The following is a 27,293-nucleotide window of genomic DNA, read 5'->3' as shown; positions in this document are numbered from 1 at the left end:
ACGGTTTGCAGTGTGTGTGTTCATTACTGTTAATGTGTGTGCACTAAATTGGAGAGGAAAAATTCTGAGTATGTGTTACGATACTTCACATTTCAAATTCATCTACAGCCTGAGAATGGATTTAAAAGTAAAATGCCAAACAGACAAGCGATATTATTGGTTAAAATACACCTGACCACAAAATAATAATATTTGATACAGATCAATTAATTAACAGGGTTATTGTAAAAGTTACTTAATCCAAAATAAATGTAAAAATGTCAGCATTATCCACTCATAAAATGTACAGTACATGCTGCCACCATGGTGAGGCTGTTACATCACATTTTTGTTTATTTGGTAATTTAGCAGAAAAGGCACTGTTGTTTGTTTTACTGCTATTAACAAGGCCATAATAAACAATACAAAATCTCACAGAGGCATATACATTTAAATGCAAAAAACAAACAAAAACACATAAAAACCTGAGATTTGATATATCAATAGCAATTTCACTCAAACTTTTAAGCGTATCAAATTTCTTGAACTGGCGCGGTCATTGAGCCGAATGGCCCTTTTCTGACTCATCCTCCACATCATCATAATCTGTTATTAAAACAAAATCTTAATTTATGTTGTAATCAGTTAAATTGAGTCTATGAATCTGGAAAACATACTAACAATAACTTAATAACTTACCTAACAGGTTTCTCACATCTTCACTCACACTCATCACATCATCATAGTCCTCCTGAACTCCCTCTGATCAAGAATGACATAAAAAACATCAGAATATAAAACACTTAAACTGCGTCCCAATTCAGGGACGAAGACTGTCCCAATTCATGGACGAAGACTGTCCCAATTTAAAGGCTCCTTCAAATGCGCCTCCAGATGTGCCTTTGTTTCCCGTGAAATGAAGGATACAACAGACGGATCCTCCGTGGCCTTGCCTACCCAGAATTCATTGTGCTCCGGTGACGACAGGATTATTTTTTAGAAAATTGCCGAATTACACTTTTAAATGCAAGTCTTGGGTTTCAGCTTACTCAAATATCTAACGATACAAATGTAAAAATAAAAAACTTTAAAGCGGTTCAAATGTTGACATATCTTACTAAGATGTGATTATATAGTTTATACTCTTTATTATATATAGAAATGGACCATGGTGAACATATTTAGACAGTTTGTGAACCCTGTTTTGGTATCGGACAGTTTAATATAACTTTCAAAAAAGTCCAGTAAAAACGTTACTGCCGCTCATCATCGCTGTCACAGTTGCTAGGCGACAAGAACAATCTCCCGTAGACCGTCCCATTTAACAACACTCGTTCCGACCTTCGGGCCTTCAAAGGATGCAGCCTCTGAATTGGGACACATCTTTATCTTATTTGAATCCCTTTTCCCTTTAAGTGACTTGATTACACAAAGCTCATGTCTAATACTCATGTAAACATGTTAGGCTGATAATAAAATGTAGTTCTGTTCAACCCACCTATTTGCGAGCTCTGTCCATTAATGATGACATCATCATAATTCTCTAGCGTGTTAACTACACGTGCAAATATAAGCCCAAAAAGTTAAACAGAAAAAACATTAAAACATAAAAACATTAAGATAGTCATTTTTAAGTATTATCAGTTATGAGGTTTATTTTAAAGGAATATATTTTAAAAAAAATCAATTAAAAAAACACCTTTTTTGATATAAGAGTTCTGTCCACTGGTGATGACGTCATCATAGCTCTCAGGAGTGTCTTCTACAAAATCACACATTCATCACAAACACACAAATGAATCACATTCAAAACACTTTTTTATTATCCGTTAATATACAGAAATAACTTTAATATACTGAAGTATTTCAATATACTATTATAGAATAACAGAACGACACCTGTCTCACGATCTGGTTTCAGTCCATCAGTGATGACATCATCATAGTATCCCGGTGTGATTTCCTTCATCTCTTCTGCATCAACACAGAATAATTTTGGATACAAAAGCCAAAATATGTCCTTTTTGCAGGTCATGAGATCATTAAGTTATTAATCATCTGGTAATAAATCATGTGATCAATTAAAAAGGTCACTGACCTTTCAGGCCACTGTTGTTAGTGACATCATCATAATATACAGTCTTGAAATCTTTTGCTAAAAAGGAGAACAGAATGTTAATATATTAATAAACAGCAGTGTTTAAAATGTATTGTGCCATTAGTCAAATATTTATTAGAATTATTAGAATTTGTTAATTACATTTATTTATTTAGGTTGAATTCAATGAAAAATTATTTTGAGTGGAATGAATATGCGCTTCTGCTGTCTAACCTGAGAGAAGCTCATCAGCATCTTCATACCCAGAATGCAGTTCTTCAGAGACGAGACTTCCTGTTAAAGGAGAGAAAAACAGTCAGGAACATGTTCATCATCACAAACAGACTGAATCCTCATTTCCATTGGATCAAAAAACATTTGTTTTCTGTTAGGCCTATTAGCAAACACACATGTATCCTCACATGAACCCATTCCTCACTGCCTTCCAGAAATACACACAGGAAGAGACAAACACACACACACACACATACAAACATATGAACCGCTCCTTATTACCCTCTAAAAATACATACAGCAAGAAACACACACTCACTCACTCACTCACACACACACAAACACACACACACACACACACACACACACACACACGCATAAACATGCACCTGCAGCTCTGTGGTTTTCTGTGAGGAATTCTCTGGTTTAAAGCCGGAGGTTTAACAGGACTAATAATAGATGAACATCAAGTGTCTGACAGACTCTCTTATTAATCATATTAAATAAGATTCACGGCTCATGTCTCACCTCTCTGAGTGAAGTGATTGTGTCTGTGATGAATCTCCTCATAAACGGCCTCAGTCGTCGTCCTGTGTCTCCTCTTAGAGAGAGCTGTGAGTGTAGACAGACAAACCTGCTGTCAGTTCACAACACATGACTGATCACACACTGAATAACACACAATATGACAGTCTCTGGATCTCTCCTACCTCTCCTCATCACTCTGTTCTGCTGAATCAGTATAAGCAGTGGCACTAAGAGCAGTAAGAGCAAAACTCCCAGTACAAGCACAAGCACAGAGAGAGACACTGGAGGAGTTTGTGGAGGAGTGACTGATGTTGAGCGCACTGTCTGAGAAACTGGAGGAGAAGCTGATGTTGTTGTGGCAGGAGTAGTGGACACTGACAAATCTGGCAAAACAGACACAGACAGATTAAAAATCATGCAAATACACAGTTAGTAGCACTAAAATGATGTGAAAATCACTATTATCGGTCAGTGTTTTGCTCTGACTTGCACAGGTGAGTCCAGCGTGCTCTTTGTGGGAGCAGTCAGTGTGGTTCTTCAGGGAGAGAGGACAGTCCCACAGGTGAATCTCATTCCCTCTGCACTCGACTCTGTTCAGCCACACAACACCTTCACCAGCACCAAAGACTGAATTCCCATCAGCCCTCAGTGCTGCTCCACAACCCAGCTGCCTGCAGACCACCTGAGCATCGCTGATGTCCCACAGATCAGCACAGACTGAACCCCACACAGCGTTATGATACACCTCCAGCCTCCCAGAGCACCGGCCCAAACCTCCACTCAGTCTGAGAGGAACATGATCTAAATCACACACAGAAACATCACTGACCAGCTTCAACACATTTACAACAAAACACAGAAGCTTAACTGAGACAGCTTTAAATGTATGATTAGTAGATTACATTTATGAATCTGATTATGATTTTTAAATGCAAATAAATTCTTGTTTAAATGCACATTTTAATGGAAAACTGTCTTAAATTAAAACTCTTACTTGAACACTGTCTCTGGTGAGGAGATGGAGAGGTAGAACATGTCAGACGACTCCGAGGAGACTCACGACTTTCCTCCTCTGAGATTAAATATTAAGAGAACTGAACATTAGGACTCAAAAATCATAGCTCTGCTTTGGTTTCCGGGAAAACCAATATTATATTTCTGTTCCATAAGCATCACCTTCTGACAGAGAGTGGATTTACATTTTCATTCAGTCTGTCTGCGTTTTTTGTTTGTGAAACTCGGATCACATTTTTATGCGCTGTTGTAAATTTAATCATTCATAGAAAAAAGCTAATGTGCATTCTCAAAATCTACAACTCTGATAATAAGGTATCTAGAATTATTCATTGATCTCATAAAATACCTATAATCATTTTGACTCATCCTGTGTCTATGTGGTGTTTTATTTATTTTTTTTTATTTTTTTTATTGTTTGCCCACAGATGAAAACTAATATTAACAGTATCATAATAAAGTTATCTTCATGTTTCAGGGTGTACAAAACCTAAAAATAATAATAATAAAACAACAACAACCACAGATAAACAATGTCATTAATTTAGGAAATCAAAGGAAATTAGCAGAGATTAAAAGCGGTCTGATATGCATGTTAACAGAGTTCCTTTATATATTCCCAAAGGGGAGATCATATCAGCCAGAATTTTAGATTTTTGATGTTTGTCGTAGGTGAGCTTTTTAAGTGGTAACCATGTAGCGATCTGTGATGTCCACATTTTAAGGGATGGAGCCTGTGATGCAGACCAAAGTAACTAAATGCATTTTTTAGCTGAGTATACCAGGACAACAAATAGCTGTATTGCATCTTTTTTTAAACAGAGTGTTCACATTAAGATTCAATAAATACAAAGCTGGGGTCATATTGAAGTGTAGTCTAAGAAGATCTTACATTACACTATGTAATTTCTTCCGGTATGACAAAATTTAGTCACAGTACCAAAAACAATGCATGAATGTACCTTTATCTTTATTGCACTTGAAGCACAGGCCTGTAGCGTTGATAAACATCTTCTTAATACTCATTGGTGTAAGATATATCCTATTAAAGAATTTGAAATTGAGCTCATGGATCCCTTAGTGAATGTACTGTGTTTATCATGTAAACACATTCAGCACACTGTCAATTATTTGGCAAATGATTGATGCATGTCTTATTATGTCTGTCTGTATGAATTTTTGAAAGATGAATTTTTTAAATTATGAAATTAATTATGAAATTTTTAAATTATGAAATTTTGAAAAGTTGTTGAAAAGAAAAACCAAGAATGGACAGTCCAACATCAACCTCCAGATAGAGATAATGCAAAATATTCATTATCAACCATAAAATAAGACTAAAAAACTTACAATTATTTAACGCATTTTAAATTTAAAATGGACCATCACACAATAAACTGCAGTTGAGATCGGTGTTTAAATGTGTGTTATTTATTTATTGATGACCAAAATTATCTTTGCATACCTTTTTGTTGTTATCAATAAAATGTATAAAATAAAATTGCATTGGGAATTGTTATGCTCTAAATTGATTTTAAATTTTGTCATTGGATAGTGCTGTCAACTGCCTAAAATACTGTAACTAAAAATTATTTCCCAACTTTTTCTTTTGTCCACTATCCTGCAAATGCTCTTTAAAAAAAATTAAAAAAAATAAATTCATTAAGTTCATACAAATTAATTAATTGATTAAAAAACATCTCTTTTGAGTATCCGTTGATATCAATAGAAAAAATAACAGGCCAAATACTGAAAACTTATTTTTATTTGTTATCAAATTTTGCGGCGCATGTAGCATTTCATACAAAAAGATTTGAAATAGCATAAAAACATAAGGCACTGATGCATTAGAGACAACATAAGAATCTCCCAGGAGCTCCAGGAACTGTAATATGATTTGATGAAGAGGCAGTGGGTGTGGTCAGTGAGTCATATGGCTCCTCCCTCTTTATTTGACTCCTCCTCCACATCATCATAGTCTGTTTTTAAAAACAAAAGCAAACTCATATTTTCATTGTTATAAATGCATCAAGATGTACTTTAAATACGCAACATAACAAATAAAAGCAGATATAGGCTATAGAAATGTTCAATAACCTACCCAACAGGTTCCTCTCATCTTCACTGCTGTTCTTCACATCATCATACTCCTCCTGATCTCCCTCTGATCCACATGTGAAATAAAAACCTCACATTGTAGTTTGTAAATCAGCTTGTGTCATTAATGATGTCATTGATCTCTTTCACCTCATGACTGTCTGAGATTATTAGATTTACTCCTGATAAAGTCGTGATGATTCATTAATGGTAGAAATGTTCAATATTAGTGGGTGAAGGTGATCATGAACTGCAGTTCTGTGTGACTCACCTTTTACATCTGGAAAGATCTGTCCATTAATGATGACATCATCATAATGCTCTGGTGTGTCCACTACACATGAACATATAGACAGAACAAACATTGCATTATATCTTAATACAATGTAATGGGATTAACCCATAATATCATAAATCACTATAAAAGGATTATGGAAAATACACCAATAACAATAAAAAAGTAAACACCATTTTTGATAGAGTTCTGTCCACTTGTCATTACATCATCATAGCTCTCAGGTGTGTATTCTGTAAATTTAACATGAGACAATATATTATGTATATATATACAGATTTTAATATATTTGAAATATTTCTTCCTATTATAGAATAACCGAACGACACCTGTCTCACGATCTGGTTTCAGTCCATCAGTGATGACATCATCATAGTATCCCGGTGTGATTTCCTTCATCATCTCTTCTGCATCAAAACATGTATAATTTGGGCATTTTTTAATATTTTGGGAAACAAAATAAATGTAAAATATACTGTTGCAGGTTTTGGGTAATGAATGTTTGCTGTGTCCCAATTCGTCGGCTGTGTCCTCCGGTCGTCGCGTTTGAAGGCTGTATACCTCATCAAGGATGTCTTATTTAAGAGAAGTAACCGTAATAAAATTGACTGTTATTCCTCATGAGGTGTAAAATACTGAAATTTCTTTCTTACTTTGCAATCTAACGGTTATTTTTCTTAAATGAGACCGCCTCAGTGACGTATGCAGTCTTCAGATGCGACCTCCGGAGGACACAGCCTCTGATTGGGACACAGCCTCTGATTGGGACACAGCCTCTGATTGGGACACAGCGGGATCACTGACCTTTCAGGACACTGCCATTGGTGACATCATCATAATATGCAGTCTTGAACTCTTTTTCTAATAAGATAAAAGTTTTAGTATTGTGAACAGTTGAATTAGTGTTAAAATGTGTAAATATTTTTTTTATATTTGTAAATCAAATTATTGATTTGGATCTACTTCAGCTCTAACCTGAGAGAAACTCATCAGCATCTTCATACCCAGAATGCAGTTCTTCAGAGACGAGACTTCCTGTTAAAGGACAGCAGAACAGTCAGAAACATGTTCATAATTCCATACAGACTGAATCCTCATTTTTCCTTTGGATCATGAAGCATTGTGTTACTTACAACACAACACAAATATTAATTACTTACATTCTAAAAGCATTAGAGGCAGAAATCCTAAGTTTTAGGCCTATTAGCAAACACACATGTATCCTCACATGAACCCATTCCTCACTGCCTTCCAGAAATACACACAGGAAGAGACAAACACACACACACACACCTGCACCTAAACTTACAAATGTATGAACCTTATTACCTCAAATTACAGACAGGAAGAGACACTCACTGACACACACACACACACACACACACACACACACACACACACACACACACACACACACACACATACACACACATAAACATGCACCTGCAGCTCTGTGGTTTTCTGTGAGGAATTCTCTGGTTTAAAGCCGGAGGTTTAACAGGACTAATAATAGATGAACATCAAGTGTCTGACAGACTCTCTTATTAATAATATTAAATAAGTTTCACGGCTCATGTCTCACCTCTCTGAGTGAAGTGATTGTGTCTGTGATGAATCTCCTCATAAACGGCCTCAGTCGTCGTCCTGTGTCTCCTCTTAGAGAGAGCTGTGAGTGTAGACAGACAAACCTGCTGTCAGTTCACAACACATGACTGATCACACACTGAATAACACACAATATGACAGTCTCTGGATCTCTCCTACCTCTCCTCATCACTCTGTTCTGCTGAATCAGTATAAGCAGTGGCACTAAGAGCAGTAAGAGCAAAACTCCCAGTACAAGCACAAGCACAGAGAGAGACACTGGAGGAGTTTGTGGAGGAGTGACTGATGTTGAGCGCACTGTCTGAGAAACTGGAGGAGAAGCTGATGTTGTTGTGGCAGGAGTAGTGGACACTGACAAATCTGTCAAATCAGACACAGACAGATTAAAAATCATGCAAATACACAGTTAGTAGCACTAAAATGATGTGAAAATCACTATTATCGGTCAGTGTTTAGCTCTGACTTGCACAGGTGAGTACAGCGTGCTCTTTGTGGGAGCAGTCAGTGTGGTTCTTCAGGGAGAGAGGACAGTCCCACAGGTGAATCTCATTCCCTCTGCACTCGACTCTGTTCAGCCACACAACACCTTCACCAGCACCAAAGACTGAATTCCCATCAGCCCTCAGTGCTGCTCCACAACCCAGCTGCCTGCAGACCACCTGAGCATCGCTGATGTCCCACAGATCAGCACAGACTGAACCCCACACAGCGTTATGATACACCTCCAGCCTCCCAGAGCACCGGCCCAAACCTCCACTCAGTCTGAGAGGAACATGATCTAAATCACACACAGAAACATCACTGACCAGCTTCAGGACAACATTTACAACAAAACACAGAAACTTAACTAAGACGGCTTTAAATGTATGATTAGTCGATTACATTTATGAATTTGATTTTGATTTTTAAATGCAAGTAAATTCTTGTTTAAATGCATATTTTAATGGAAAACATCAATTAAAAATCTTACTTGAACACCGTCTCTGGTGAGGAGATGGAGAGGTAGAACATGTCAGACGACTCCGAGGAGACTCATCACTTTCCTCTGAGATTAAATATTAAGAGAACCGAACAATAGGACTCACAAATCATAACTTCTCTCAGTGAAACATATCAATGTGAAAACATAATTTAAGCCTCATAAATAATTTTAGGCTCTGTCCATCAAATTAGTTTAGTGTTTCAGAAACAGTTCATTCACCACATTATATACAAACATTGTGTTTAAAGAAACATAACTAGTTAGACCATCTTACATTATTTAAACATAATCTCACTTGAGCAGTTGATTTTGGCCACTTCATCTTTATTACAGTCGTTCTGTCCCCAGGGTGAAGATGGACACTGCCACAGATTTGAATCATGTGGTCGACATTTCACTTTATCCAGCCAGTTACGAGCTGATTCCAGTCTTGATGTAGAATCAGACAAAACGCCAGATCTTCCACAGTTCAGCTCTTGACAGATCAGACTCGCTGTGTCTGTGTCCATCTGGTTCCAGCACACATTACCCCAGGATCCATTGTAGAAAACCTCCACATTCCCTTCACAGCCCTCAGTTAACCTGATCTCTTTAAACTCTAGATGAAAAAGGATGTGCATTAAAAATATTGGAAATTAGGTTGTAAAATATCACCAAAATAACTGGTTAATACAAGGGTAATGCACACTACTAGCACTGATAGCATCTGAAAAAAGATACTTTTATAATATATTATGAATCTTATGTACTACTTGATTCTGCTTGGTCAATAAAAAAATATTTAAAAAGTAGCGGCATCCATGGCAGCGCTGTCTATCAGACCATCATACAGTAAGATGGTCTTTGTTGTAAAATATTATCCATCCGCTCCTGATTATCCTGGTGTTTATTTTGCAAAAATTTTCCAGCTGCACATTATTCCTTTAAACATTTGAAATTATACATTTAAAAATCAATCACATTACTGTTTACCTGAGCACACGACTCCTACATCCTCCTTGTGTTGACAGTCATGTTTCCCCCAGCCTGGAGAAGAGCAGTTCCACAGGGACGTCTCATTCCCCTCACACTCCACCTCATCCAGCCATATGGGTCCAGAACCAGGACCAAACCAGGCTGGTACCTGCTGGTTACTGAGGGCCACTCCACACTGCAGCTGTCTGCACACCACATGGGCATCTTTAATATCCCAGGAGTCATCACACACTGTCCCCCATGAGCCGCTGTGAAAAACCTCCAGCCTCCCTGCACAGTCTCCCCCAGAACCCACCAGCCTGATGGACCCGCGACCTGATATTCAGAGAGAGAAAAACACATTATTGATCACTAACAACTGAAGAATCTGCCCAGATGTTGTTGTTCTCACCAAGGCAGGTGATTGACAGCTGTTGTGTGGAGCTGCAGTTGAGAGTTTGTGGAGAGCTGCAGTTCCCCAGATGAGCTTCACTCCCAGAGCACTGGAAGCCCGTCACACACTCATGACTGTGTTCAGGACTGGATGAAGAGGAGCCGGAGAAGTTCAGCACAGAGCCACAGCCCAGCTGTCTGCAGACCACAGAGGATTCAGTGAGACTCCAGGAGTCCAGCAGAACTCTCCTCCAGACCTGATGGATGGAAACTTCCAGCTCCCCCTCACACTGTCTCTCTCCAGACAACCGCACCAGACCATCATGAACAGCCAGAGAAGAATCTGAGTGAAAGATGTGGCATTTAATTAAGTCATTGCAAGATTTATATAGGTAATTTATAACTTTTTTTCTTAAATAAAACCCCCTCACCAGAGCAGACGACTCCAACATCTCGTCTATGAGAACATTCAGCTCGACTCCATGAAGAGACGGAACATTCTGAGAGTTTTGTTTCATTCCCGTCACAATCAAACACATCAGCCCAGATTTCACCACTTCCCTCTCCAAACCAGTCTGATCCCACAACAGACACAGCAATCCCACAATTCAGCTGTCTACAGAGGACACTGGCAGCTCTCATATCCCAGCATGCATCACACACTGTGCCCCATTTACTGAAGTACTGATGCTCAACTCGACCAGAACAGGAGTCTGAGCTGTTTACCAGTCGTAGATCTGTGTAACCTGTGCAAAGGTTATTGAGTAAAAAAACACAGTTTGAGGCTACTGAATGTCTTTATGTGTAATATAATGTAAAGAGAGGTATAAAATATTATTAACCAGAGCATATTACTCCTACGGCATTGTCATGGGAACAGTGTGTATTTGAAGAGTTGGATGTAGGACAGAACACAAAGTGTGATTCATTTCCTCTGCACTGAATCTCTTGTGTCCACGTCTGAGCGTCTCCTTTGCCAAAAGCATCTTCTCCCAGCACCTGTACAGGAGCCCCACAGTCCAGCTCTCTACACACAACCTCTGCCCACTGCTGGTCAAAGGCAGCGTCACACATTGTGTACCATGTGTCTCCCTGAAGTATCTCTAATCTTCCAGCACACAGATTAGATCCATTAACGAGACTAGGGAGGCGACCTGTGTGTTTACATTATGTAAATAAACAATGTAACAAAAATGTGTGATGTGTTAATTATTTCATTATTAAGATAAATATAAATTTCATTACATTTCTTTTTCTAACAAGTAAGCAGATTGAACAGACTCACCTGAGCATCTGACTCCAGCATCTTCATGATGACCACAGTTATGATCACCCCATCCTCCTGATCTACAGTTCTTCAGTGTTGACTCTGATCCACTACAGCCCACATCATCCATCCAGATTTGTCCTGATCCTTGTCCAAAGCGAGTATCCTCCACAGCCTCTAGAGCCTCTCCACATCCTATCTCTCTACACACCACTGCAGCATCAGTCATATCCCAGTCATCACGACACACTGTTCCCCACTGACCTCCATGATGAACCTCCACTCTACCAGCACAGCGACTGTTACCACCAACCAATCTAACAGTCTCAAAATCTGTACATGAAAGAGAGAAAGGTTTATCCAGTAGCATCAGAACAGTCTACAATCATCTGTAGAATATTAATAATTTGATTAACATACTGTATATTCATATCTTTTCATCATTAGACTGGTCGACTGTAAATGCTTTAATAAATTATAACATATTAATAATATTTAATATTCTATTGTCTCAAAATCTCGATTTCTATTACACAGGCCTCTACGCCGTTTTCTGTGATATGAGGCCATCATAGACAAATTTAAAAATTATTTAAAAATGTTAAATTTTACATCTTTAAAATCTATTTTGCACTTACCAGATGTGGTTATAGTGACTATAGAGGAGAGTAAAACGAGTGTCAGAAATCCCTCCATCTTCTTCTGCTCGTCACACTGTTTGTTTGACTCTGTTTCTCCTCTGCTCCCTCAAACACACTGAAGAAACTGGCTCCTGTCAGTCCCCTAAAGAGAGAGAGACTCTCACAGCTGCCAATGACACTCACTGTTACCTTATTAGACACAACAGAGGAAATCATCAAACACAATCACTGACAAATCACACAGCAGCATTTTTATTTTCTCCATATATATCAATAAAGTGTGAGCGCTGATGAGCGGGACTCCTCCTCCAGTGTGAAGAGACACTTCACTGAGGACAGACTCGTGTCAGTCATATGTCAGCGTGGAGAGAAAGTCACACTAAACTTACAGGAGATTGATAGAGAAACACTGCAGGTTATATTCAGCATCAAAGCCTGTATCTACACACACAGCATACAAGACTGACTGATGACTGACTGCTCACTTACTGACACTTTATTTCACACACAAAAATACTTGATCTTTGTTATAAATATATAAATCATATTAAAATGAACATTTTAAAGTCATTTTTGGAACAAATGTGTATAATATCAAGTGTATTTTACAATACTGTTATTATGTTCTAACCAAGAGCACAATTAACAGTATGTTAATAAATTATTAAATTAACTGGAATGGTTGTGTACAACAAACAGAAAAGTTTCAGACCACATTTGTATATAAACATTGTTTTCTTTTCCACATATATTCATCATTTGGCATTATATTCAACACATTTGTAGCTGTAATGTGTTTAATATTGCAATGCATAATTCCTCCAGCAGATAGCAGCAAAACACTTTATGTGTCTATGTTAGAGCTTCTCATAGCCTACATTTTTATTGGCAGAAAATGTAAATTACTTTGTTTACAGCTACTTTGTTTATAGCTACAATTTTAATTTATTAGATAGAGTGAAGTCAGCAAAATTTGGACACTTTTTTGGTAAACTGTGTATTAAATACAAATAAATCTATACCTACACTATTATTGTTTTAAACAAATGCTCAAGGTCTCTTGTATCTCCAGCTATGGTTGTTTGAAGGAATATGTTTTTTTTTTAAGATATACAAAGACTCAAAAATGAGAAGAACCCATTTTTATTCTATAGTCTTCGGGTAAATTTGGGACACACAATTGAATCAAGTTTGTGATTGGATAATTGCTTGCAACAGGATATTGTACAAATTCTTTTTTAATAGAAATTTTTCAAAAAGTAAAACAATAACTTTATTAAAACATACAACTCTATAACGGATTGTGTTGATGATGTTTCATGCACAGCTCTAGGCTCCTTTTTAAAACATTTTGGAACCAGTAATAACCTTTGACCTTTCAGTAAAAAGCTTTGTTTTTGTTTTCAAAAAACAATTTCATTTCTAGTAATTTTGTTTTCTAGTTCCTTCTCACAGTCTGAGAAATAAGGTTATCGTTCATTGGTGTGGATGCAAATACAGTATAGTTATCATTATAGTTATCTATATAGGCCTAGTTATCGTGCTTGGAGTGAACGGGCCTTTACCCTACTCAGTGTTGATCCTTTCATTATTTCTTCACTCCACTGATAGGCTTTACCTCTCTTGTTTGACTCACATGTTTTTTTCCTTTTTGTGACATTTTCTGTAAAACAAAACAACTTTTCACATTAAGCAATGAATTATCTTTTATTTTATTGGATGTCCCACTTCCCATTTTATCTAACATTTTAAGGTAAATTGGGACAGACCACCCACCATTATCGCAAATTATTTTTTAAAGAGCACTAGCCTACACCAAAAAGCTTTTTTTGTCCCATTTTAGCTGATGTCCCGCTTTTGCTGACTTCACCCTAGTTCAGTTCATATCACATTAATTTTACTCTTTGTCTGCCTTTATGAAATAGGCTATTGCACTAATACAGTACACAGAATGACAATGATGTAAATATAAGCTAGCCTACTGTAGTGAGAGTGAAAAGCTTATTTATTGTATTTTCAGCAGGGTCTCATAATAAGAACCTCATAAGAATCGTTTCTAAAGGTAAGTGTTTATTAAAAATCAAATGAAACTCAAATAAAGCCATAAAAGAAAGAGGCAATTTATAATTTAAAAAAATATGGAAAAAATAAAACATTAGTTGGATTCCTTTTTAACTGTAATGTCTCCCCCTACAACAACAGAACGTCTAACAGGGTTCTCAAGTCTCACGCATTGGCCGTGAGACACACGCAATTCAACCAGTTCACACGCCACACCGTGTATTTCTCACGCTGAAAAGGCAATGCCAACCAAGTTGTCCTGCAAGCTTTATATATAACGTTGTATACGAGGCGCAGGCACACAGAGTGAAGTTTCCTGCAGCCAGCATCTCGTCCAGGTTGCGTTAGATGCGCGAACACACGGAACATTCTCGGCCACCGTACGTTCGTTACTAGGTAACCAACAACATCGCGCGAACACACGTCGTGATGGAGAAGGTAAGTTGGAAGAAAGCTCGTCTAACATTTTTAGGCTAGAACATTTAATATATAGCCCATCGTATACATTATTATTAATGCAGTCAAAAACTCTACAACTACTTTGCAACCAGGCCAGAAGCTTTGGCTCAGTTTGGCTAGCTTACGTTATCTGAAACTAAGGGAAATGTTAGTGGGTATGGGAAGGAATGAAAATGTATTTCTTAATTTTATTTTAAATGATATATTATACTGTATTAATAGTCTTTCTAGTTACATTAAGGCTACATGTATTAAAGCAGAGTGCTCTGGGTAATATTTTATATACTGTCAAAACATACATTAATCATTGCCATTGCATTTGTATTTTTCAAAAATGTCAGGGAAAAAGCAAAAATATATTTTACCATTTGAGATAATAATTAGCATTGTACCAGAGTTTTTATAAGTTGGAGAAAATGATAATATTATTCATGACTCAAAAATGTATATTAGAAAAAAAAAACACTATAATAAAATATATACTACAACAAACATTTTTTAAAAAAAAGTATGTTTAAACTAGGGCTGTCAAATCGATTAATCGCATCGAACATAAAAGTTTGTGTTTATAATATGTTTTAATACATTTGTTTTTCCAATCTGTTTGGAGCAATTTGTTATATTTTTGTAATTTTTGTATATTTGTAATTTTGAAATATAGCCTAACACTAAAGAGTATATTTGATGTGATGAATTGCTTTGTCATTTATCAGATTGACTAATTGTTATAATTTCAATTTGTGCTGGTTAATTATGAACAATGGGTAAAATTGGGGGGCGGGGCTCCATTAGGGCTCCTCCCCTAACCGCATGTGATCTCACTCCAAGCTTTTGATAAAACTTGAGAAACCCTGCGTCTAGTTATACGTTCACTGTGTGCTCTGTGCTGGTCAGTGATTTTATTGTAATAGCTTAAATGTTGAACAGCAACATCCATTTATCGAACTCCATTTCGCACCCGCTCCGTTCTCCCGTTCCGTCTGAACTTTTCCCGAGATTGCAGCTACAGTAGGCCTAGCCTACTTGCTTTAGCGTATCAACAATTTAATTAACTCAACTCAATCCATGACCACGACTGAAGTACAATGTATCCATTAATTGCACAAAAACTCACCGGTTATACCGGGCGCGTCCACAACGACTCTGAACGCGAAACGAAGCGAACTTGGCGTCACATTAATCTATCTTGATGCTGTTCATGTTTGATGGGTTCAATCCTACCAGGTGTACTTGCTACTGTAGCCTTACCGAAAGTTACACTGTAAAATCGCTTTAATTAGGCAGTACTTTCCGGGCTGTAATCTAAAGCGTTACCAGTTTTTCTTCAGTTATAGCAACATTTATAGGCTAACTTGTTTCATGTAGTAGAGCTCATTTCACTGCACAGTGATTTTACACTTTATCTGCTGTTGTAGCCTTATAGCCTATGCACAGAGTGACAGAATGTATGTAGGCCTAATCTATTGACACTCTTTAGGGGGTTTTAATATAAGGGTTTTCACTGACAATTTTTTTCATTTGCCATGTAATATTGGATATTTTTGCCTTTGAGTCAGGTCAGCATGTACATGATGAGGCTTTATTCTAGAAGAAAATGGAAACATTTAGTAGGCTATAGCCTACTATCATATATATATTAGGCTATAAGTTTCCTTTTATAAATTTGACTCGAGAAGATAGATGCAGGTTTTTCACGCCATCTTAGGCGACGTCTGACGGCCTGATTTAGGCCTACAGTGCATTTCGGGGTGGTGGCTGTTTGCTATTTTAACATAAGTAGCCTACATGTTTACATGTTTTGCCAATTGCTTGATCAACTTACTATATAAACCTATATAGAAGTAATGCATTGTACATTGTTTTTGTATTGTTTAAACGTGAATATGAAATAAAAATAGTGAATAGGCCTACATGTTGTGTTTGTGGTATAGGCCTACAGCCGCGGATCAGTTGCACACTGCAAACGCATTAGGCTATGTGAAAGCACAATAGCGCGTTTCTAACCATTTTCTAAAGAAAATATATTTAATTTTTGAATAAATGGCAATAATGTATATTTTAATAACGTTATAGATCCTTAATAATCCATAATAAAGGACTAAAATGTGAATGGATTCAGTTTGAATCTCATCTCTGTCTCATGCTTCATCAGGTCAGGGGTTTGCCTTCAAAAGGAAGGAGAAAGTAAGGCATGAATACAACAAACTTCTTCGAAAGGAGAGGAAGAAAGACCAAGCATCAAAAGTTCAGTTAGAGGAGAAATATCCCGAGCATCTGAGACATCTGTACCTGGCTGAAAAAGAACGACTAGATGAAGAAGAGCAGGAGAAAAAGAAGAAAAGATGTGAAGGAAGAGCACTGGATAAAGAGACAGAGTCAGATGATGAACTAAACATGGGGTCGGATTCTTCAGATTCTCCTGAGAAACACGTCTTAAACACAACGACTGACCAAACTACCGACCCTGATCCTGATTCATCTAATAAACCAGCACAGCCACAGTCTGACAGGTACAGTAACAGATAAGTGTATGTTCCTGTGTGTGTATTATATTCAAATAATAGTCCATTTGCATCAGCAAAGCCACATTCCTGTTTGTGTCATCAGCTCCCACAAGGCCCTGTTCATCCAAAGGAAGCATAAAATGTCTTCGTATCAAAAGACAAAGCAAGAATATGAGAGGATGAAGGAGGAATGTGCACGAAAAAGAGAGGTGAGGCAATAGAAACTGGCCAATAATAAATTATTACTTCTAACAAATGTATACTCAGTGCTAGAGTCTACAAATGCAGTTCTTTTACTCAGGATGATGGAATTGTTGTACAGTTTTCCATTTCTTAATGAATGTCCGAGTCCTATGTGATGATGTCAATAAAGGGATAGTTCACCCAATAATGAAAATTCTGTCATGATTTACTCATCCTCATGTTGTTCCAAACCCACAAGACTTTCGTTCATCTTCGTAACACAAATGGAGATATTTTAATGAAATCTGAGAGATTTCTGTCCTTCCATTGACACGCAATTACCACTTTGAGCTTCAAAAAGGTCATAAAGAGATTGTAAAACTTTAGTTTGAATTTTCTGAAGAGAAAATTATATGATGAATGGATTTAATTTAGGATTTTATTCACATATAAACATTCAGCAACTCACACATCAGTTGCTGAAGCTCAAGCTTGCGAGAAATAAATAATGAGGTTCATTCTCGTGTTACGCAGCACGTTTGAGCTTCAGCAAGAACCAATGAGGTTTGTTCTCGCGCGCCAAGCAGGATCTGTTGAGCTTCTGTTTATGTTCGCTGATCAATGTTTATATGTGACCCTGGACCACAAAACCAGTCACATGGGTACATTTTTTAAATTGAGATTTATACATTATCTGAAAGCTGAATAAATAAGCTTTCCATTGATGTATGGTTTGTTAGGAATATTTGGTCGAGAGACAACTATTTGAAAATCTGGAATCTGAGGGTGCTCAAAACATTGAGAAAGTCGTCTTTAAAGTTGTCCATTTATGTTGCCAATTTTGCTGCATTCACTCACAAAAATAAATGTTTTATATATTTACAGTAGGAAATTTACAAAATATCTTCATGGAACATGATCTTTACTTAATATTCAAATAATTTTTGCGCAGTGGATAAGACACATGCCTTTGGTGTGAGAGACTCCGGTTCGAATCCACTGTGAGACACCAATGTGTCCCTGAGCAAGACACTTAACCCCTAGTTGCTCCAGAGGCGTGCGACCTCTGACATGTATAGCAATTGTAAGTCACTTTGGATAAAAGCGTCAGCTAAATGAATAAATGTAAATGTAAATAAAAGAAAAATCAATAATTTTGACCCACGCAATGTATTGTTGGCTATTGCCACAAATATACCCGTGCTACTTGTGACTGGTTTTGTGATCAGGGTCACATATGTGAATCATATAAATAATATAAAATGATCGTGTCTCTTGGTAGTTGCGTGGACTGTCAATGGAAGGACAAAAATCTCTCAGATTTCTTTTAAAATATTTTCATTTGAATTTCGAAGATGAACGAAAGTCTTGCAGGTTTGGAATGACATGAGGGTGAGTAATTGATGTCTTTTTGTACATTTTTGGGTGAACTAAGCCTTTAAGTAAGATCCATTATGTCATGTACATACACACATTTTCACCACCCTTACATTCTTTACCTAAATGATTGATACATGTTTTATTATGTGTGTCTCTGTAGGAATTCTTGAAAGACAAATCTCAGCATGAGGAGGCTCTCCAGAAATACAAGGAAAAGAAAACAGCAACATATCAGCTGTTGAAGAGAAAAACCAAGAAGGGTCAGCCCAACCTCAACCTGCAGATGGAGCTATTGCTGCAAAAGATTCAAGCGCAGCGCAAATAACTCACATCAGACTTAAAAACTGTTTCAACTTGTTTAAAGCATTTTAAAGTAAAAATGCACCATCACACAATAAAATGTGCAGTTTGGGTGAGTGTTTTTTTTACATAATGTGTATAACTGTGTCTTTACAGTAATCGGGTGATTCTATAATTTAGAGTACACTGCATGTCCACTGATGTTAAATATACTTATACAATCAAATTTCTTCAAACAAATTGCATTTTATGTGTAAATTTGCTTCATGAAATAACATCACACAGACAATATGTGCAATATATTCTTCATTAGGTTGGAGTTTACTATAACATCTTTTTTAATGATCAAAAATAACTTTAATGGAGATTTATGATGAAAAACATCCTTGTCCATAAGGACAGTTATAAATGCATTGCATGTTCATCTTTAAAAAAAGGTTCATTATGAAAATCATTTTAAATAACAATTGTATGTGTGGCAGAAATAGACTCAGGAGCCTTCTAAATTGCATTTCATTTCAAGTGCAAGACTGAATTGAATGGTTTTTATAACACCCTGTTTGTCCGTAACATAGTTGACAAACTCTGAAGTAAAAACATGTTTTTAATTTAAAAAATGTAAAAACAGTTAATGTTTAAGCTCTGCAGATAACAGATATGTAACACTGAATTAATATACTATATTGAGACACTTAATGTTCCACTGAAAAAGGACAGTGCTCTTGTGCTTTGCTGACATGAAATGTACCCTAAATTAGAGAATGAGCCAATCATTTTTTTAAATAAAGGTTAAATTATGCTCTACTTAAGTTAATTCAAGCTGACAGTACACAATAAATACTATTACTAAATAATATGGCAGTAAATTTGTTGCCTTTGGCTTGCTCAGTTGGGAATATTTTGGGGATATTTAATTTTATTCTATCAATCAATAAATTCCACTAGAAACAAACTTTGTTGTATTATTGTATTTTAATACTGTGAAGCTGCTTTGATACAATCTGTATTGTGAAAAGCGCTATACAAATATACTTGATTTGATTTGATTTGATTTAAATTTATGGAAAAATGTGATTCCTAATAATAATCTGGTAATATTATAATAATAATAATAAAAGTGGTAAACAGATTTTCTGATTCAACTCCTTTAAACATTTAATGTTTTGTGTTTTCTCATTTCCTCTAACTGCTTTTTAAAAATATATATATATATAATTTGTGACAATGTAATGAATAAATGGTATCTTTTGTTTATTAGCCAAAATATTGATATCAAAATAAAAAAGAATAGCCAAAATATTAACATACAAATACTACAAAATTTGTTGCAATGCATGTAACCTGTTATACAAAAATATTTCAGATATCAAAAACATGAATCTTTAACAGTAGTTTAAGAAACCCCCATATCTCCAGGAACTGTAATATGATTTGATGAAGAGGCAGTGGGTGTGGCCAATGAGTCATATGGCACCTCCCTCTTTATTTGACTCCTCCCCCACATCATCATCATAGCCTGTTATTAAAAACAAAAGCAAATTTACATTCTCTGTTGTTTTAATTGCATTTAGGCTTAGTTTAGTTGAGCAACATAAAAATGAAATGTATCTGGTTATGTAAACAGATGATAGTATCTTACCTAACCGTTTTTTCACATCTTCATTGCTGTTCTTCACATCATCATCCTCCTCCTGATCTCCCTCTGATACACATGTAAAATAAAACCACATTATAACTTGTAATACACTTTTAATACCATAGATCCCTCAGATTCTCCTCATGACAGTCTGGGTCTATTAGATTATGATGCAGTGAGATCCAGGCAGACGAGATTATGTCTTTAATTATTAAGGAATAACATATTTTATTAAAATGTAACAAATAAGTTTCAATATAAGATAGAAAAGTAAATACAAGTATTAATATCCAAAAGAATTGTATCTAAAAGATAAGATCAGAGTATAGAGAAAGAAGGACCCAAAAGAAGTATAATATTTGCAGAATGAAAGGAGAAAAAAGAAAGCTCAGGAGAGAAAAGAAAGAGGCAGAAGAAGAAGCCCAGAGTCTTCTGAAACGAAACATTTTATTTGCAGTGCCTACGTAACAGGAAAGGACTAGGGAAAGTACCTATTGAAGTTCTTCTCTTGAAACCATTTAATGATGGACTTAAGACAAAATGTACCCTAGCAGGTCTGATTAGGTCATGGTCTAAGGGACATGGAATAATTTAATAAGCAATTGTGGTTTTGCACCTTTAAGACCTTTAAGAGAATATTGCAGATTTTGCATTATCTCATGCAGACAGAGATGGAAAGAGACTTATTTTGATACCATGTTACATCACGTAATCAATCCTGATGGAAAATACAGACGGTCAACAGGATGAGCCAATCAATTGACGAATATGAAAATCAATGAACATGTAAAATAATAATCATGCAACACAAGGCATATAACAATTAGGCTAATAATGGTTAAATTAATATAGAAATCAATGACTAGAACTCATAAAGAAAAGATTATTAAGATGCATAGAAAGGAAACATTTATTTAAAAAAATAAAATAAAAGACATAAGTAAAAATCTTTGATCTCGGTGCATCATTTTTTTTTTTTTTACAACACTGAAAACACATCTCGAGACCATGTTTTTTTTTTTCTTTTTTTTTTATCATTTTACTGCTCTGCAACTTGTTTTGTTTTTAAAGCACAACTCAGTTCTGTGTGAACGGCACTGTTGCTCACAGCATTTTCAGGGCTAATTCACACCGCAGTGACAGATGCATGAGACAATCATCAGATCACAGTTTTTTGAGAAATCATACCACACTGCTCAGACATTCCACGACCCGACAAACGCAGATGGAAGATGTTCAGTCCATGGGAAAAAACAGTGACCAGCGGCATCAGACAGTGACAATAACACACTGATCCAGTATGTACACTGAAGTATGTCTGTTGCTCAGCATCTGTCAGTAGCCAAATGTTTGAACTAAACTATTTCTGTTTCAATAAACTATCATTTATTCAAAGAGCTGATGTGATCAATCATATCATATTTTGGGAAGCTAAGTAAGCTCTTTATCTCTTCCAACTCTACAAATGCACCAAATATAACCCCCTGCTTAGTGCTTAACACTCTCTAAAAATTCACACAAGATCTTCACTGACACACAGACATAAACATGCAGCTTTGAGGTTTGGTGGTTGGTAAAGTCTTATCTACAGATTCATCTGATTACGCATCAAAAACCCAGAAACAAAAATAGTCACACCGATCTGACATTCTCAGTGGAGAGACTTTCATGAATATAGAAAACTTTTCATATGATTAAAATTGATAAGGCAAATGTGAATGAAAGAAAAAGCTTTAGTTCTAGAGTGGATCAGATCTGGATCACTGATGTCTCCCCTTATTTCAGGATAAATTTTCATCAGTTCACACTTACATATAATCAAATAGAGTAAAGTGTATTTGTCATTCTGTCCGAGGGGAGGCTACAGGGGATCTCTAAACATAAATTGTAACATAATTAAAGCTTTTAACATTTTCCCATGATGACTCACCCCTCTGAGTGAAGTGATATTGTCTGTGATGAATCTCTTGATAAACGCCCTCAGTCGGAGTCCTGTTAAGTCCTGTGTACCAGTCAGAGAGAGCTGTGAGTGTAGACAGACAAACCTGCTGTCAGTTCACAACACATGACTAATCACACACTGAATAAGACACAATATGACAGTCTCTGGATCTCTCCTACCTCTCCTCATCACTCTTTTCCGTTGAATCAGTATAAGCAGTGGCACTAAGAGCAGTAAGAGCAAAACTCCCAGTACAACCACAAGCACAGAGAGAGACACTGGAGGAGTTTGTGGAGGAGTGGACACAGTTAAATCTGTCCTTGTAAAAACAGACAGACACAAACATTAAAAATAATGCAAATTATATTTTAAATAAAAATATTATTAGCTCTAAATGTCAAAAAAATAAAACTAAATAATTCTCAGTGTGTTGCTCTGACTTGCACAGGTGAGTCCAGCGTGCTCTTTGTGGGAGCAGTCAGTGTGGTTCTTCAGGGAGAGAGGACAGTCCCACAGGTGAATCTCATTCCCTCTGCACTCGACTCTGTTCAGCCACACAACACCTTCACCAGCACCAAAGACTGAATTCCCATCAGCCCTCAGTGCTGCTCCACAACCCAGCTGCCTGCAGACCACCTGAGCATCGCTGATGTCCCACAGATCAGCACAGACTGAACCCCACACAGCGTTATGATACACCTCCAGCCTCCCAGAGCACCGGCCCAAACCTCCCCTCAGTCTGAGAGGAACATGATCTAAATCACACACAGCAACATCACTGACCAGCTTCAGGACACCATTCACAACAAAACACAGAAACTGAACTAAGAGGGCTTTAAATGTATGATTAGTCGATTACATTTATGAATTTGATTATGATTTTTAAATGCAAATAAATTCTTTTTTAATGGAAAACAGTCTTAAATTAAAAATCTTACTTGAACACTGTCTCTGGTGAGGAGATGGAGAGGTAGAACATGTCAGACGACTGAGAGGAGACTCAGGACTTTCCTCCTCTGAGATTAAATATTAAGAGAACTGAACATTAGGACACAAAAATCATAACTTCTCTCAGTGAAACATATCAATGTGAAAACATAATTTAAGCCTCATAAATCATTTTAGGCTCTGTCCACAAGCTCAGTTTAGTGTTTCAGAAACAGTTTATTCACCACATTATATGTGACCCTGGACCACAAAACCAGTCTTATGTGTAATAATTTTTTTTTTGTTGAGATTTATACATCATCTGAAAGCTGAATACATAATCTTTCCATTGATGTATGGTTTGTTAGGATAGGACAATATTTGACCGAGACACAACTATTGAAAATCTGGAATCTGAGGGTACAGAAAAATCAAAATATTGAGAAAATCGCCTTTAAAGTTGTCCATTTCTATTGGTGATTGTGCTGCATCCATTCACAAAAATAAATGTTTTATATATTTAAGGTGGGACATTTACAAAATATCTTCATGGAACATGATCTTTACTTAATATCCTAATGATTTTTGGCATAAAAGAAAAATCTATAATTTTGACCCATACAATGTTTTGTTGACTTTTGCCACAAATATACCCATGCAACACAAGACTGGTTTTGTGATCCAGGGTCACATATACAAACATTGTGTTTAAAGAAACATAACTACTGAGACCATTATTTAAAGATAATCTCACTTGAGCAGGTGATTTTGGCCACTTCATCATTATTACAGTAGTTCTGTCCCCAGGGTGAAGATGGACACTGCCACAGATTTGAATCATGTGGTCGACATTTCACTTCATCCAGCCAGTTACGAGCTGATTCCAGTCTTGGTGTAGAATCAGACAAAACATCAGATCTTCCACAGTTCAGCTCTTGACAGATCAGACTCGCTGTGTCTGTGTTCATCTGGTTCCAGCACACATTACCCCAGGATCCATTGTAGAAAACCTCCACATTCCCTTCACAGCCCTCAGTTAACCTGATCTCTTTAAACTCTAGATGGAAAAGGATGTGCATTAAAAATATTGGAGTTTAAGTTGTGCTCAACCTAAAATATCACCAAATTAACTGGTTAATACAAGGCTAATGCACACTGGTAGCATCTGAAAAAGATACTTAAATATATTTTTATAATATATTATGAATCTTATGTATTACTTGATTCTGCTTGGTCAATAAAAAAATATTTAAAAAGTAGCGGCATCCATGGCAGCGCTGTCTATCAGACCATCATACAGTAAGATGGACTTTGTTGTAAAATATGATCCATCCGCTCCTGATGATCCTGGTTTTTATTTTGCAGAAATTACCAGCTGTACATTATTCCTTTAAACATTTGAATAATATATTTAAAAATGAATCACATTATTTTACTGTTTACCTGAGCACACGACTCCTACATCATCCTTGTGTTGACAGTCATGTTTCCCCCAGCCTGGAGAAGAGCAGTTCCACAGGGACGTCTCATTCCCCTCACACTCCACCTCATCCAGCCATATGGGTCCAGAACCAGGACCAAACCAGGCTGGTACCTGCTGGTTACTGAGGGCCACTCCACACTGCAGCTGTCTGCACACCACATGGGCATCTTTAATATCCCAGGAGTCATCACACACTGTCCCCCATGAGCCGCTGTGAAAAACCTCCAGCCTCCCTGCACAGTCTCCCCCAGAACCCACCAGCCTGATGGACCCGCGACCTGATATTCAGAGAGAGAAAAACAGTGCTTGTACATGAACATTATTTATCATTAACAACTAAAGAATCTGATGATGATTTTCTCACCAAAGTGTTTGATTGACAGCTGTTGTGTGGAGCTGCAGTTGAGAGTTTGTGGAGAGCTGCAGTTCCTCAGATGAGCTTCACTCTCTGGAGAGAGTATTTATTTGTAATTCAGTATTTATCAAATATGTATACAACATTTTAATCTGAAACCAATGACTTCATCACAGTGTGAATCTGCTCACTAGAGCAGACGACTCCAACATCTCGTCTATGAGAACATTCAGCTCGACTCCATGAAGAGACGGAACATTCTGAGAGTTTTGTTTCATTCCCGTCACAATCAAACACATCAGCCCAGATTTCACCATTTCCCTCTCCAAACCAGTCTGATCCCACAACAGACACAGCAATCCCACAATTCAGCTGTCTACAGAGGACACTGGCAGCTCTCATATCCCAGCATGCATCACACACTGTGCCCCATTTACTGAAGTACTGATGCTCAACTCGACCAGAACAGACGTCAGGACCGTTGACCAGTCTGAGGTCAGTGTAACCTGGACAAAGAACACAGAGTTTACTGAAACTGATCAAACCAAGAAGAAACCAATCAAATAATTACGTTTTAGTTAACAATTTGATTTCTCTATTGAAAGGCTGAACATTGACATTTTACCAGAACATATCAGTCCCACGTCGTTGTCATGGGTGCAGTTTATATTATGTGAGGTTGATGATGGACAGCGACGAATGTGTGATTCATTTCCTCTGCACTGAATCTCTTTTGATCCAATCTGACCCTTTCCTTTTCCAAAAGCATCTTCTCCCAGCACCTGTACAGGAGCCCCACAGTCCAGCTCTCTACACACAACCTCTGCATCCTGCTGGTCAAAGGCAGCGTCACACACTGAACCCCAGCCGCCTACAAGAAGCATCTCCACTCTCCCAGAACACAGGTGAGACCCGTCCACAAGTCTTGACCTTCCGTAGTTTAAGGTTTCTGAATATATTTACACAAAAGAGAAGACCATCTGTCACAATGATATATTTATATTTATATTATGATATGAAAATAAAACAATATTCCTTCATTAATAATAGATTTTAAATAGATAAATTGAGTTGTTAAGACAATAAAATATACTTTTCATCAACTAGCTGCTTATGATTTGCTCTGATAACAATTACATTAAATTGCTTATAAGATGTTTATCAATGAAAGTCTGATCAGTGATGTATATTAACAGAGTGATGTATGGAGCCGCTCACCTGAGCATCTGACTCCAGCATCTTGATGATGACCACAGTTATGAACACCCCATCCTCTTGATCTACAGTTCTTCAGTGTTGACTCTGATCCACTGCAGCCCACATCAAACATCCAGATTGGTCCTGATCCTTCTCCAAAACGAGCATTACTCACAGCCTCTAGAGCCTCTCCACATCCTATCTCTCTACACACCACTGCAGCATCAGGCATATCCCAGTTATAATAACACACTGTTCCCCACTGACCATCATGATGAACCTCCACTCTACCAGCACAGGGACTGTTACCATCAACTAACCTCACAGTCTCAAAATCTGTACATGAAAGAGAGAAAGGGATCGAATCATGCAAAGTCAAGAAACATAAGATGTAATAAGTTGGCAAAATGAAATAGAAATATATATATATATATATATATATATATATATATATATATATATATATATATATATATATTTAACTGGACAACTAAAGCTAGGCATGAGTGTATAACAAATTGATTTCCTGTAAAAACTCAAATAATTTTAAAATGTATCTGATAATTAATGATCTAGTGTCAAGATCTTAGTTTCTAGATATTACAAAGGCTTCTATTCATTTTCTAGTGGTCTAATGCCATTATAAACAACTACTTATTTAAATTTTTTACATTTTACATCTTTAAAATCTATTTTGCACTTACCAGATGTGGTTATAGTGACTATAGAGGAGAGTAAAACGAGTGTCAGAAATCCCTCCATCTTCTTCTGCTCGTCAC

At 36.8% G+C, this 27,293-nt stretch overlaps 2 protein-coding genes across 2 annotated transcripts; one reads left to right on the top strand and one right to left on the bottom strand.

Annotated features, from left to right (window-relative positions):
* Positions 1-535: 535 nt before the first annotated feature.
* Positions 536-27,276, bottom strand: LOC311082240 (scavenger receptor cysteine-rich type 1 protein M130-like; the record flags this gene model as incomplete). The annotated part of the gene is made up of 28 exons (XM_084112972.1): positions 536-585; positions 679-741; positions 1,478-1,534; positions 1,679-1,741; positions 1,888-1,953; positions 2,078-2,134; positions 2,312-2,371; positions 2,840-2,923; positions 3,022-3,222; positions 3,326-3,640; positions 3,834-3,911; positions 5,955-6,017; positions 6,222-6,284; positions 6,584-6,652; positions 7,050-7,106; positions 7,221-7,280; positions 7,828-7,911; positions 8,010-8,210; positions 8,314-8,628; positions 8,821-8,895; positions 9,128-9,430; positions 9,805-10,122; positions 10,199-10,522; positions 10,611-10,925; positions 11,022-11,333; positions 11,465-11,623; positions 26,686-26,850; positions 27,219-27,276. The coding sequence occupies 28 exons, from the start codon at positions 27,274-27,276 to the stop codon at positions 536-538; spliced, it is 4,035 nt and encodes a 1,344-aa protein (XP_083969098.1).
* On the top strand, positions 14,578-19,115 carry LOC311081441 (thyroid transcription factor 1-associated protein 26 homolog; the record flags this gene model as incomplete). Its single annotated transcript, XM_084111978.1, has 4 exons — positions 14,578-14,586; positions 16,765-17,117; positions 17,215-17,320; positions 18,835-19,115. The coding sequence occupies 4 exons, from the start codon at positions 14,578-14,580 to the stop codon at positions 18,997-18,999; spliced, it is 633 nt and encodes a 210-aa protein (XP_083968104.1). The 3' UTR covers positions 19,000-19,115.
* Positions 27,277-27,293: the final 17 nt, after the last annotated feature.

This window comes from Abramis brama, assembly GCF_963993115.1.
Source record: "Abramis brama genome assembly, chromosome: 4".
Classification (NCBI taxonomy): Eukaryota; Metazoa; Chordata; class Actinopteri; order Cypriniformes; family Leuciscidae; genus Abramis; species Abramis brama.
The sequence above is the reverse complement of the archived record's forward strand: the minus strand, read 5'-3'. Positions and strand labels throughout refer to the sequence as shown.